General features: G+C 47.5%; 1 protein-coding gene across 1 annotated transcript; it reads left to right on the top strand.

Annotated features, from left to right (window-relative positions):
• Positions 1 to 12,473: 12,473 nt before the first annotated feature.
• SOX14 (SRY-box transcription factor 14) lies at positions 12,474 to 14,503 on the top strand. Its single transcript, XM_035278276.3, has one exon. It carries the CDS (start codon positions 12,950 to 12,952, stop codon positions 13,670 to 13,672), a length of 723 nt encoding a protein of 240 aa, XP_035134167.1. The 5' UTR covers positions 12,474 to 12,949; the 3' UTR covers positions 13,673 to 14,503.
• Positions 14,504 to 14,566: the final 63 nt, after the last annotated feature.

The raw sequence follows: 14,566 nt of genomic DNA, 5'->3' as shown, positions 1-14,566 counted from the left end.
TCTGTAGCTCAGGGGGGAACCCCGCCACCCCATTTGCTCTCAGTATCCTAGAATCTGTGCTCTCGCTGCAGTTCCCTTTGGGGTCCATGTTTTCCTTGTTCCCTTCCATGCCTAGCTGGATTACAGAGTTAAGTTTATGATTATGAAATAAAGACTAAATACCTTAGGGTGGCAGATAGTCAGAAAGGAAAGGCTCTCCCACAATCAAAGGGGGCCTGAAAAAAAAAAAACAATTGTTAAATCTCTACGAGCCATGTTATGAAGGTTTCTTAGCACAGGAGTGACATGGGGAGTGTTGAGTTTGGTTTTAAAATAGATATCTAATAATTGTGTAGAGTAGTTGAAAATCAAGAGAAACTCTTGTCAGTTCAGATACAAAGAGACAAACACTAAAGGTGAAAAAGAAAAGCAAAGGATAAATTGGTAGGCATTAAAAAGACTAGACAAGGCTCAATGGCTAGCAGCCTAGGAGAGCAGAAGGAAGAGGAGGAGGAGGGCTGAGAGTATTGGAGTTCTCATGGACCCCAATGAGAAGGATGAGTGATGCTATCATAGGCTGAGATAAAGGAGAAAGTGCGGAGTCAGCATGTAAGGAAAAGCAACTTCTGCTTTGGACATACAAAATTAGAAGCAATGTCTGAACATCTATCTAAAAATGCCCACTAAGCACAGAAACAGTACAGGAACTTGGGAAAGCGATCAGAGTAGAAGGCAGGTCTGAATCCATTTAGCAGGCATCTGTTGAGCTACCGGGTACAAGACCGTGAAGTGTCCTGGATACAAGCTTAACTCATCTGATCTCAGATAGTTAACAATTTAGTAAGCATTTGTTGAGCTATTGGGTACAAGACTGTGAAGTGTCCTGGATACAAAGTTAACTTATCTGCTATCAGCTCATCTGATCTCAGCTGGTAGGTTTTCAGTATATGACTGGGCTCCCAGGGGAAAAAAAGTGAAAAGAGAGAAGTCGGAGGAATGATACTAGGACCTTTTGGAGGCAAACATTTAGAGAATGGAGAGATACTCCAAATCCTGCAAGGCAATCAGGGAAATGAAGAGCTGGGTGAAGGCACGCTTTTGCAATCAGGAGGACCTGGTTGCCTTTGCTAGTTCACTTTTGGTAATTTGTGGGAACAGAAAATAGAATGAAGGACATTAGGATTGAAGTTGCCAGAGAGACATGGAGCCAGAGGCATGGACTTTTCATTCTAGACATTGGGATCTGTGCCCACTATTCCAGGAAACTCAGTACAGCTGATTTCTATTCCTATTGCAGTGTAAAACCAAGGAATATTTTATAAAGGGAAGAGGGACCATAGGAGGTACACTGAGGAAACAGCACAGTCAGCTTGTCTTTTGCCTCGGGACAAGAGAAACCAGAGTCCATTCCTCAGCAGAAAGGATGAAGTCTTTGCAGAAGACACATTAATATAAAGGGCCCATGCTCTAGAACAGGGAAAAGATAGAGGAATGATGCTACAGTGGTAGAGGAAAGTTTGGAGAAAAGGAGGGTACTTCCTTCAAGCAAAATGAGCCATGTTTACGCATGGAGAGAAGGTAAGAGAGACCTCGCAGTTTTACCTGGCTGAAATCTGATGGATTCTTATCGTAGCCCCACCAAAGTAAGTGTGGTCAGAACAATAGATGAGAAAAGAACTGCTAAGCAGCCACAGTCAGCTGGAACAGGACGGGCAAAGTCAGCACAATTGTAGCTGAGGAGATATCACCCCAAATCCCACTGGGGCCAACACCATGTACTTCCAGCAGTCGTAAAGGAAGAGCAGTATCTACCATCGCAAGATCATTTCAGGGAGAAATGCAGCATAGCTCATTCCTATTCCTCCTGGATTGTAAAACTGAGGGATTATTTATACAGCAAGCAGATGTCAACCCAAATAAACTGGTCAGTAAAAATAATCACAATTTTACTACATTAAAGTATGTGAAAATAGAGTATAGCTGAACAGAAAATCCATAAAAAGAAGATTCAGATGTGCATACCAAAAGAGCTTCAGCTTCTACACATAAAAACTTAGCTGTGGTTGTATAAATTCAACTAAGTTCAATTTCAGGCAAAACCTAAGAAGTAGAGAGAATTGGGTAGGTATCACATAGGGAGTTTTTGGTTGCACTAACAAAAAAGCTTAACTAGAGAGGACTTACACAATAAGAAAAATGAATTTTCTCACACATAAAGAAGTTTCAAAGTTGGTTAATTTAGCAACTTTACAAAGTTATCAAGGAACAGAAATTTCCCCTTTTACCGCTCTCCATCCTCATCTTACTGGCATATTCTCTCAAGCTAGTTCCTCTCATGGTGTAAAGGGGGCCACCCTAGCTGCAGTGGTAAAGTGGTGAAATGCAGATGGCAACATCCAAAAACAGGAAAACTGAAGATCATTTCCTCTCGTGCAACTCTTTACTGAAGAGCAAGAAAAACTTCTGCCAGAACCCCACACCAGAGCAGACTTCTGCTCATTAGCCAGACTGGAATCACATGCCCACCTTTAAATCAATCACTGGCAAGCAGATGAAGTGTCTACTATTGATTTAATCAAGCAACCCCTGGACACTGGATGGTGAAAAATATTAAGGTCCTATTAATAAGGGAGAATAGGAGAAATGACTGTTGGCTGGGCAGTCAGCATTGTCTGTCACAGATTTTGTGTTAGCAAGTCAGAGAATCATGACAGGATGGTTTACAAACGAGGAGGAGGTTCTATGCCATCAACTAGGACAACAAAAGAATTTCAGGGTTTTTGACCTAGTTACTCAGCTCAAATCCATTTTCACATATCCAAAAATATGCCCTCCATTTAGACATCTTTAAACAAATATTTCAGTTGCATAGCCTGGTAGACTAGGATCAGAAAGACCTGATTTTGACCCAGTGACATGCACATACATAAGTGACCTTGGCCGAGCCATTCCAAGGTGGCTTACTTTTCTCATAATCTTGTGTCTGCTGTGAAGATTAATAAGCAAAGGATTCCAGTGTGTAATAAGTACTATGAAATATAAGGATTGCAATTATCTTCTAAATTATAATCCAAGAATTATAAATAGACTGCCCTGATTTATAGTCTAGGCTAATCATTGCTAAAATTATTCTACTGAATTTAGCTCTTGAATATAGGTTGATAAGGGAATCAACCCACTCTAGTATCATAAGTACAAACCTAAAGGTATTTTTAGCAAAGAACTGCTGAAAGATATATCCAGTTAAGACTATAATAACAGACCAAAATAAGTCCTTGTCAGCAGACCAGACATTCTACTTTCTGAAAGAAGTAAGTTCTTAGGGTAATTTACTGAAATAAATGTAACATTAGCAAAGACATTGTACTTGCTTATACAGAATAAATAAGGACAGTAAATAAGTACAGGGTAACTTCCAATTTCTTCCCATCTCTCTTCATCTATATAGAACTCTCATTCTGAACTTCATAAAGTCCCACTTTTAATCTCACATCTCATCTCCTAAATGTACTGTTTTGGTTGCCCATCTAATAGATCGCCAGTCTCTCACTCTGACATTGAATGCTATTAGGATTTGGGTCCACCTTACTCTTCACCTCTTCCCAGTTCACGTAATTCCCTCATCCCATCTCTATAACATGCTACCAATGCACATATCTTCCCACGTCACCTACTTCCTTCCTTCCTTCCCTTCAGCCTATTCAATCCATTCCTGTTTTCATGAAAGAAGAAAGTCAAAACCCTTGCTTCAGGCAGTCATCTGTGAAGATCCAGCTCTCAAGGATCTACTCAGTTTTCCTCTGCCTCCTCCTGCACCTAGGTTCCATCCAAGTTCACACATGGGTATACTGAGGACAGTCAAGATAGAAATGATAAGTCACATTACTTGACTTATCAACTTGTAACTCAAGTTCTATCTTGAGTCACACAACACCTGAAGTCAGATCCTGGATACATCACTTACTAGCTCTATGGTTTTGGGAAAATCCTGTCTAACCTTTTTGAGCCTTAGTTTTCTCATCTTCAAAATGGGTACAAGAACATCTCTCTCTACCTAGGCCTGTTGCAAATCAAATAAAACAAGTGTGATAAAAGTTTATGCATAACACCTGGGACATGATATGAGTAAACAAGAGTTCAATTATTGTCAGATGCTATCTGCTACAATTGTCTGCTCTCGAATTTCAGTCTTGCCTCCCTGCTTCAGCTGAAATCCCTATACACAATGAGCAGAATGGGAAAGTCCCTTGCCCTTCTCAAGTTTCTCCATCAAGTCCTGTTGGGCCCTCACCACCTAGGCTGAGGAAGCTTTGCCAGATTTAGATCATCACTGAACCTCATGATCTAAACCTTTGCCAGGTTTAGATCCATATACCACTTCTCAGGGAGCAGGACTGCCACATGGCAACATGAGGGCACTGGCTGCCAGCAGTGGGGGGAGAAAGAGTGTTAAGAGAGAAGCTCAGAAAGTTAGAGATAAGTGGTCAGAGCCAAGAGAAGGAGCAAAAGAGAAGACAGGACACCAAAAATGTGAGGGATGAATTCTGAGAAAAGACAGGACATAAAAAAGTGGGCCCCAACATGGGAGAGAAGTGAAGAGAGACCCCAGGCACCAGACATCATTCCAGATTGGAGCAGCAGGACTCAAGAGACTCACATTGAGGACTACCATCACCACGCCGTCTCTTCAACCTAACGAAAATACTGGAAGGTACACTCAACAAAACATGGGAGTAAGATGGGAAAAGGGAAGATGTGAGAAACTGAAATAGGAAAGTCAACCCAAAAGGAAAACACCTCCAGAAAGGATGCCTCCAAGAAACAGACTGTGGAAAATTGTGTGATAGGCTATGAAAAAGTGTGAGGAGAATCAGTAACAGCTATAAAGCAAATCAAGTAAGTGAAAAATGGGGCAATGATTAGCAAGTAGGAAAGGAAGAGAGCCATAATATACTACAATGCTCAGCTGTGAATATTTGCATAGGTATAATAATGTAAATATTGATAATTAAACCATAAAGAAAAACTATAATAGAATTACATTGTAGGGGTGAAGGAGGGGACAGAAGGATGAGAGATCTAAATGTTGTTTGTGTTTTGTGCAATTCTGCCAAAAGGTAGCCGTGACCATTTCAGGACGCAATGCAATCAGTGGGTGTGATTTATGTTGTGGAGTTTCGCTGCCTACAAAGCTCTTCTCAGTCTGTTATCTAGTTGGAGTTTGTGGTGGGCAGCCCTCAAGATGGCCTCCAAAGACTCCTCCTCTATAGGATACTATCCTATAGAGGATAGTATCCATAACCTCTATAGGATATGGATACTAGGCTTCTGTCTTGGTACAGGCTTGGTCACTCACAGACCATTTGCACAATGGAAATCAAGCTGCCTAGTTAAGAGCAATTTTCATGGGAAGGCTCCTTGCCAACAGCCACAGGAGTAAGCTTAGCAGTAGATCCTCCAGCTGAGTCAAACTTTCAAATGACTGCAATCCTGGAAACACCATGATTTGTTCCTTTGTAAGAGACCTTGAGTCAGAATCTCCCAACTAAACTACTGCCTGATCCTTGACCCTCAGAAACCATATGAGATAATATATATTTGTTGTTTTAAGCCACTAAGTTTTAGGGTAATTAGGCACATAACAGTAGATAACTGATACGGGGAATGACAGACCACCAGTGTGGGATTATTCTCCTGATTTTGCAGCCAAGAAAATGGAGGCCAGGAGGACTTAGTAATTTGCCCCGAGTCTCACAGTAACTAGCAGCCTTTGGTCTTGAACTCCATTTTTATATTCTTTCTGCTTAACCATCAGCTCACTCAGCAAATTTTTCACTCTCATTAGATAAAACGTTACATGTTGTTGGTCTTTGGAACATGTAAAAATGATGCTTCAAAGAAACAATAGGTACGTAAAAATAAGCATGCTTAATGTAGCACCTTTTGGAACTGCCAGCTGCCCTAATATTTTCTGCTATTTAGGCTGAGGGCAGAGGCAGGTGTCACCACCACCACCACAACAAAAGGAACTGTTCTGATTTTTGACTGGGGCTTGTTGCCAGCATTTGGTCTTATCCTCGGCGGTGAATAATTTGTGATAAAACTGGCAAGAGAATGTATGCTTCAATAACTTGGCCGATTGCATTAGACAAACACAGAGTCTTAAAGAGCACTGTTTATGATAAAAGCTGACCAAGGATTCTTAGGTTAGAAGAATGAGGGTAGGAAAGCCCTAATGCATGAGAAATACCTGAATACAATAAAACTTGAGGCAGAGGCATACAATATTGGCATTCTTTTTTTTTTTTTTTTTCCTTTTTGAGACAGTTTCGCTCTTGTTACTCAGGCTGGAGTGCAATGGCGCGATCTCGGCTCACCGCAACCTCCGCCTCCTGGGTTCAGGCAATTCTCCTGCCTCAGCCTCCTGAGTAGCTGGGATTACAGGCACACGCCACTATGCCCAGCTAATTTTTTGTATTTTTAGTAGAGATGGGGTTTCACCATGTTGACCAGGATGGTCTCGATCTTTTGACCTCATGATCCACCCGCCTCGGCCTCCCAAAGTGCTGGGATTACAGGCTTGAGCCACCGCGCCCGGCCAATATTGACATTCTTTTGGCTTTTATTCATAGACACAAAATGTCTTTCCTGTTCTTACTACCACTGGGGTTTTTTTTTTTTTTAATCTTAAGAAACCTCATTTGCTCATATATTTCTTAGGCTGAGATATTCAGGATGCCCAAATGTGGACTCAGTTTCTCTGGAAAGGGTCAACTCAGAGATTCAGGAGTCTCCATAGCGAAGTAGAACTCCACTTGGTAGGAAGTGGGAAAAGTCAGTCAGGAAGGCAGTGGGCTGCTAGTACCCACTGGATATGGGTGGATACGTCTCCCCTTGTTTTATTCCTTGGCTTCCTAAGGGGACAGGAGACTATAAGAGGAGTTCACAGCATTTAGTAGGCATGCCCTTGCTATTTTAAGGATGGTCAGGCAGCTGATCTCAGGGCCAGTTAAAAAAAAAAAAAATGTCAATTTAAAAAGTTTCTGGCCTAAGGCTAGAGATGAGATTCCTCCATAAGTACAGTGTCTGATAATCAGTATTTCTCTGTATGTGATTGTTGGGATTATTGTGAAATGATTCTGGTGGGTCTCATTATAATGATTTCTCAGTACATTTAGAATAAAACCCAAACCCCTTATGGAGTTTACAAGGCCCTGGATAATCTGGGCCCCACCAATCTCATCCAACCTTTTCCTTATACTCTTTCCAGGGTCATGCCCAGGGTTCAGCCACACTGGCTCTCTAAATCCTTCCTGCCTTCAGCTTGACTTCTCCAGGTGTGGAGTTTCCTGCCTCTCCAGCCTGGAATGTCCTCTACCCTGTGCCCCGTTCCTTCAGAAGGCTGGCTCCTCCCAGGTCCCCAATTAGACCAACTTTCTTCTGTGAACCCCAATTTCATCATCCTGATTCAATTCTCAGCACTTATCACTCTCAGAAGTTAACTGTTTATATTAAATGACAAAGTAATATTATCTGACCAACTATTGAGCAGTTTCTCTATGTCCAGCGCTATTCTAATGATGTTTCTCATATTAAATCATTTAGTTCTGATAATAATTATTTACATCTGTTTTACAGTTCAGGAAGTCAGGATACAGACAGGCTAAGTACCTTGCTTTAAGTGACACAACTACTTGGTAGTAGAGCCAGGCATCACCCCAAGAATTTGTTTCTTATTTATTCTCTATCCTCCCGTTGGGCTGTAACAATCACTACTGGAGAAAAACCATGGTAGGTCCTGTTTACTGCTGTGTCCCAGCACCTAGCACAATGCCTGGCACATAGATGTTCAATAAATAGCTGTTGAGTTAATGAATGAATAAGGAGATTTCAAAGCCTTATTTCTGCCCCCCTTCCATTTTCTGGGAGATGAGTGTAGCTATTGTACCATCTTCTATTAAACTTGTACCGAGTTGGTGAGTCACATGCACTCTGCTACAAACAGACTCAAATTAAACTACTCAAGTTAAGGCAGTTCGAAGCAAAAAAAAGTCTCCTTACCTGGGCATGCTTGGGATGTTAAGATAGAAGTGTCCTCCAGCCCATCCAAGCACTGCTCTAACAGCTCCCAGATGCCACACGCATCCCTAGTTCTGTTCAGTTTCTTGGTGTAAGCGGTGCCCTCCGGTGCCATCTTGTCTGCAAGATACAAGAGGGATTTTACAAAATTTCAAGATGCTGGCGTGAGTTGTGCTGGGTTGGGTTCTGGAGGGAAACCCCCGGAAAAATCACCAAGAAATGTCTTAATAAGACCAGAGCTTTGGATCCTTCGGGCATTCTCTGGAGGCAGGATATATATACAGCCTGAATTTTAAAATAGAAAATGGTGGGCAGGGTAGAGGGAATCAGAGATGCCAAACATTAAAGATATGTTGGGTAATAAAAATTAAAAGTTTGTGATTTAGACAAAAGGTCTTAATTTCTGGGATTATTTTATCACCTCAATGCTTGCTTCTGGGTTGTGGACACTTGGAGGGGGTGGGCCGGATAACTCTTCTGTCTCTAAACGCCTGAGTGCACTGGCGCTCACTCTCAGCTTGGAGCTGAAGCCCACATTATTCTCAGGCTCCCCGTAACAGGCACCTGCGACTTTGCTCACCAAAATCTTCGAGTGGCCACAGTGAGCGGGCAGGACTGGTGCCAGCAAGCCCCAGGACCTCTGGACGCAGGTGACTCTCTGGCCTCTTCGGAAAGCCATTGGAGCTCGACACACAGAGCCAACTCCCTTCTTCCCGTCCATCCCCAACCGTGTTCTCTAAGCCACTTCCTGTGCCCTTCCTCTCAGCACTCAGCCATTCCTCAGCCCCAGAGGCCTTGAAGTGGCGACCTCTAACCGCCAGAGAGGAGTGGGTGGTAGCCGGGGGGTGGGGCGGAGCCAGAGGCAAGGCAGGTGGGTGCAGGCCTCTGGGACCCCAGATTGCGGCTTCTGGCTCTACCAACGCTATGACTCAAGACCCCGTGTCAGCAGCTGCAAGGCGGGGAAAGTCCTGTTGGGAAAATTTACCTGGGCCTGGGCAGAAGGAAACTATTGAGCGTCTTTGCTCTTGAAGTTGTGCGCAAATAGAAGCAAGATGGAAAACACGCAGCCACCGCCCCAGGGAAGCTTGAGGTCTTGTGGGCTGCACGCACTGCGACAGGGGCCCACGCGAGGCTGGGGAAGAGGGCTTGAAATGGAAGTGTGAGAGTGACAGCACAGAAGGAGTCCTAGCCCATCCCAGGAAACAGAAAAGGCTCCCCATAGGCAGCGAGAGGCTTGTACTGATACCTGAGGTACGCGCAGGAGCTGCGTGAAAGGAGAGGCCCGGAGCCAGAAAAGAGGAAGGCGCATCCTGGACGTTCTGTGCCCTGGGGCGAGACGAAAGGCCCGGAGAAACGGATTGGGTCCTTGCTCTTAAGAAGCCTCTTCCTTTACTTCTGAGAAACAGCGACGGTTCCCTGACAGAATCCCTGTTGCGGGGGTTCGGACACCTCGCTAAGGCCAGCACGCAGCGGACCTTGACTAGCTGCGCTGTGTACTGAGCCTGTGCAGATTCTCCTGGCAAATGTGCAAGTGGAAAGACCTCATTCAAGGGACGTCTCCAGCCCTGGAGAATTGAACTGGCAGCCTGGGGCCAAACTTCAGGCTCCGGGCAAAGCAGGAATAGCCTTTAGGCAACCTCTGTCCTAATGCCTGTTCTGGTGGTGATAGAAGTTGCTGACCCTCCTCAGGGGTCACCTCTCCAGGACGTGCTGCCCGGAGTTCTAGACCCAACAAGAAGGCACAGCGCAGCACAGTAGAGACACCTGCTGGGACAGCACCAGGCCAGACCCCAGGATCACCGGAACACCTCCGCCCGCCCAAGTTCTAAAGAGTCTTAACAAACGGGTGGTCACGGGTACTCCATAAGGCTTGTGCGTGGCTTTGCAGTTCGCCTAGGAGACAAGCTGATGCGAGGCCTGGAGGGTGCAGCCCTCAACCCTGCGTTCCCTCCCCGCACGGAGTTCTTGTCTCAACGCGCAGTGCAGATGCTGGCCCCCTCCTAGATCACTGCAGCGGGACCAGGCAACCCCGGTCTCCGAAACTTCGGGAGATCAGCTGGCGCCCTGTCCGCCATCAAACGCCCTTCGTATCACTCTGCTACGCATTGCTAATAGCTTTTGGATTGCGACCTAAGGCTGAACACAGGAATCTTGGAGAGGAGCTCGGGCGTTTGAGGAGAAGGAAATCAGAGGAATTGCAGGAAGGCGCTCCCCTGCCCCCAGCCGCCTCCGGACAATTGGAAAGGATTGTCCTGGAAGCTGAGAGGAGAGAAAGGGTGTAGGACCTTGTGCCAGATCCCCTTGTTGAACAATTTCCAAGAGCTTGGTTTGCATTAACCCAGACCTCTCGGTATGCGTTTGGTGTCCCCTAAGGGTTCTAGAATGAGAGACTGGCAGGCCCCCTCCAAACGCTGGGCCTCGCTGCAGATAATCAGTATTTCTCTCATTCCTTCCCAAAGCCGTCGTGATCATCCAGTAGAATTAGAATCAGGTGGCTCCTGAACCTCCTATCCCTGACTGGCTCTGAGCATAGCGCACCGCTGGTCAGACCTGAGTTGGAGTTGCCAGCGACGCTTGGAAACCCTTGCCAGACTGGACTGAAAAGTGCGTTTGCTTCCTGAGACCCTAAGCTAAATGAAACTGCCCGTAGAGAAAACAAGGTTAGAGGGCTGGATAGAGGCTCTGGAGAAAGGCCAGAGCTGGGGTTGGGAAGGAATGTAAAGGCTGTGCACCTGTTTGCCAGCCCTCGGAGGTGGAGCCCGTGGCTAAGCAATCAAGTGCAGGATCAGCCTTCCAGGGTGGTTTATCTGCATGGCAGGTGTCGATCACCCTCGATTGCCCTAATAGTTTCATCAAGTGTTCCACATTGAGCTGCAGCCCCATAAAATCCCTAGATGTGACGCCAGGTGGAATGGGGGTAAAAATCGGGATTTTCAAATCCCATACATCTGGCATGACTCCGGAGTCACTTTTGACAAATCACCTGTCTTTCTCAACCTAAGTTTCCTAATCTGTAAAATGGCAATATTGCCCACCTCTGAAAAGTGCACCAAGGGTGAGAAATTCCACGCATTTTTCTAATTGTAGGAAGGAGAAGCAAAGTCTTCTCCTCACACTTGATATACTATATGCTAGAGAAAGACCCTCCCTTCAGGTCTCCTCATTCCCTGTCACCCTCCCCCACTCTTAGCCCCTCGGAGCTAACGGAGCCTTGCGCATTTCTGGCCGGTCTTCCCAAGAGAGGCTGGTGCAAAAGCCAATAAGCCTGGAACACACGCAGGTCCCGCCAGTCCTGGGACAATGGTTTCCATTTAATAAATATTTCCCCCAAGGGCATTTCACATCGGGCAGGCAATTATTCAAAGGAAACAGGCGCGCAGGTTGGCTCTGCGGGTTATTTCGTCCTCTTTACCCGAAGAATGCTCATCTGACGCAAGAAACGAGTCTCGCAGCGGGAAGAGGCGCCCAGGGACAAATGGACCCTTGTTGCAGAGACACCATGAGACTCCTCTCTAGGGCCGCTGCAGAAGGGGCACCCAGAAGACCCTCACACCCAGCCTCCAGGCTGTTCTTACGGTTTGAACATTTGCGGAGTGAAAGTTGGAGGTTTAAAGGCACAAATAATAACATAAATGAGAACTGTGATAGAAATCTCAGCCCCACCCCCGCCCCCAAAGTGAAGAACAGGTCTTAGTGCTTTTAAGGGCTCACCAACCAAGGTTCGAAATCTGCATTGCCGGACGCGAGGCCTTCCGGCAGCAGGTCAGAAAACACTGCTCAGCCACCCAGGATGCCAGTATCTACGCCCAAGCGCCGCATCTTGGGGCAGAGATGGATGCCGAGGTGCAGGGGCGTCCCGGGAGAACACTGCCAAAGGACTGCCGAGGGTGGGGCGCGAAAAGTTTATTTCGCTTTTACCCTGAGCTTGCTATGTTCTTTTTCTCTTCCAAGGATCTTTGACAAGGGGGAAAGTGCTGCCCTTGCATTTCTTGGCAAGGCTGTCCTATTTATCAACACAAGGTCTCGCCTAGCTCCCTTTGCTGTCCCTTCCCCGAGCCTTTGTATTCCAAGCCCTAATTCTCTTTCACCACCAGAAACGAAACGGGAGGCGCGAAGAGTTTTATTTGTTGACAGTACCGGAGATAATGAGGAACCCAAGTCCCCAATCCTGAGCTAGCCGCTCTGCTCTCGCCCTCTCTCTGCCTCTGTCCCTCACACCTCTCCCCGCCCCCACCAGTCGCGCTCCCTCTTTCTTGCACCGGCGTGTTGGCAGGTGCGCCCCCTCGGCTTCTCTGCTGCTGATTGGCGCCCAGGTTGGGGAGTCGCCGCCCCGCGCTTATGTCAGAGTGCGTGCCGTCCCGGCCCACCTCGCCTTTGAACTTCGCCGCTTTTGGCTGTCGTTCACCAGCCTCCCCGCATTCTCAGCCAGGTGCAGCGCTAGGCGCGGCAGCTCCAGGAAAGCCACGGGAGGGGGGAGCTACGACTGGAAAAGCAAGAGGAGAGAAGGGAACGAGAGAAGGCAAAGGTGGAGAGGGGGAGAAGGAGGAGCTTCTTGCCCTGGCCAAAAAATTACCTGGCCACTTAATTCCCGAGACTCCGATACTTGGGCCCCAGCCCCTGGTGCCTGCAGCCCCCTGGCCGATCGCCCTCTCCTCCCCCGCCCTTTCCGCTCCCACTAGCTCCCCGGGGGCTGCCTGGGTGCTGGGACTGGCATGATCAGCTGAACTTTCTGGGGTCAGTTCTTCTCTCTGGCTTCCCCTCAGCGGCGCCAAGGCGAGGGGAGCTCAGAACCCCGGCTCTGGACGGACAGACAGACAGACAGCCAACCGCGCCCAGGTTCGTCTGCACAACCCTTGCACTCCCTACCCCCACCCGCCTAGTCGCCGGGACCATGTCCAAACCTTCAGATCACATCAAGCGGCCCATGAACGCCTTCATGGTATGGTCCCGGGGCCAGCGGCGCAAGATGGCCCAGGAAAACCCCAAGATGCACAACTCAGAGATCAGCAAACGCCTAGGCGCCGAATGGAAGCTTCTGTCCGAGGCAGAGAAGCGGCCATACATCGACGAAGCCAAGCGGCTACGCGCCCAGCACATGAAGGAGCACCCTGACTACAAGTACCGGCCGCGGCGCAAGCCCAAGAACCTGCTCAAGAAGGACAGGTATGTCTTCCCCCTGCCCTACCTGGGCGATACGGACCCGCTCAAGGCGGCAGGCCTGCCCGTGGGGGCTTCCGACGGCCTCCTGAGCGCGCCCGAGAAAGCCCGGGCCTTCTTGCCGCCGGCCTCGGCGCCCTACTCCCTGCTGGACCCCGCGCAGTTTAGCTCGAGCGCCATCCAGAAGATGGGTGAAGTGCCCCACACCTTGGCCACCAGCGCGCTGCCCTACGCGTCCACCCTGGGCTACCAGAACGGCGCCTTCGGCAGCCTCAGCTGCCCCAGCCAGCACACGCACACCCACCCGTCCCCCACCAACCCCGGCTACGTGGTGCCCTGTAACTGTACCGCCTGGTCTGCCTCCACCCTGCAGCCCCCCGTCGCCTACATCCTCTTCCCAGGCATGACCAAGACTGGCATAGACCCTTATTCGTCAGCCCACGCCACGGCCATGTAACCCCCAGCCCGGCCCGGACCTGAAGGGTGGCTTGAAAGCCGGGTCTGCACCCTGTCCTCTGAGCCTAGCCCTGGCCTGCAGACGCCTCCGGGGGTCAGCCCTGCCGCTGTCCCTGACACCACCCCAGACTTTTCCTCTCTCTTCCAGGGGGAAGGGAGGGGCGTCCTCCTGGACCCAAGGCGCAGACAGGTGCCAGAAACTTGCAAACGTTGTGACAGCTACACAGCTACCCCTATCCCGACTCTCTCAAAACAAATCTCCGACTGTACCCCCTTTGGACAAAAAAGTAGGCAGTTTTGCTTTATTTATGTCCCCTTCACTCTCCTCGAATAGGCTTTGGACTCTGAACTTTCAGATCCTGATATTATATCTAGAATATGCATATATTTTTTTCCTTTTGTCCCCTGAAGAAAAGAGTTAGCTGTGTCTCTGTGTTTTGGCATCAGACACAACTAGGAGCCATTTGCTCTTCACATGTGGGAGGGAAAAGGCTTCAAAGTTTTAAACTACAGAAAGGGAAACATTTCTATTTAAAACCATGCTATGATACTGTTTGCTTCTTTAAAGGGAAAACAAAAAGGACCTACATGGTTATTTACTTTGTGTAAAGCAGTGCTTCTAGAGACCTAAGTTTACTTTTAGACAGAATGTCGGGTTATGAAGTCAGGAAGTAGAAGGTGAACAAAAAGTTAAAAGAATTAAAAGATCCTAAATGGTCATAAATGTTTTGACAATGTCTTGGAAATGTACCTAGAAGGATTTTACCTCGTTACTCTGTTCATTTGTTGAACAAAGACGTTTTGAATAAAGACAATCTGTCATTGCAAAAAAGTAACCTTTGATGTGCCTAAAATCTGAAGTCAGGAGCCAGGTTGGAGGGGCTGGAAAGTCGGG

Source organism: Callithrix jacchus, chromosome 17, assembly GCF_049354715.1.
Source record: "Callithrix jacchus isolate 240 chromosome 17, calJac240_pri, whole genome shotgun sequence".
Classification (NCBI taxonomy): Eukaryota; Metazoa; Chordata; class Mammalia; order Primates; family Cebidae; genus Callithrix; species Callithrix jacchus.
The sequence above is the reverse complement of the archived record's forward strand: the minus strand, read 5'-3'. Positions and strand labels throughout refer to the sequence as shown.

What these genes read in the sequence shown, in the direction of transcription:
- SOX14 (XM_035278276.3), top strand. Translation starts at nt 12,950, where the DNA reads ATGTCCAAACCTTCAGATCACATCAAGCGGCCCATGAACGCCTTCATG.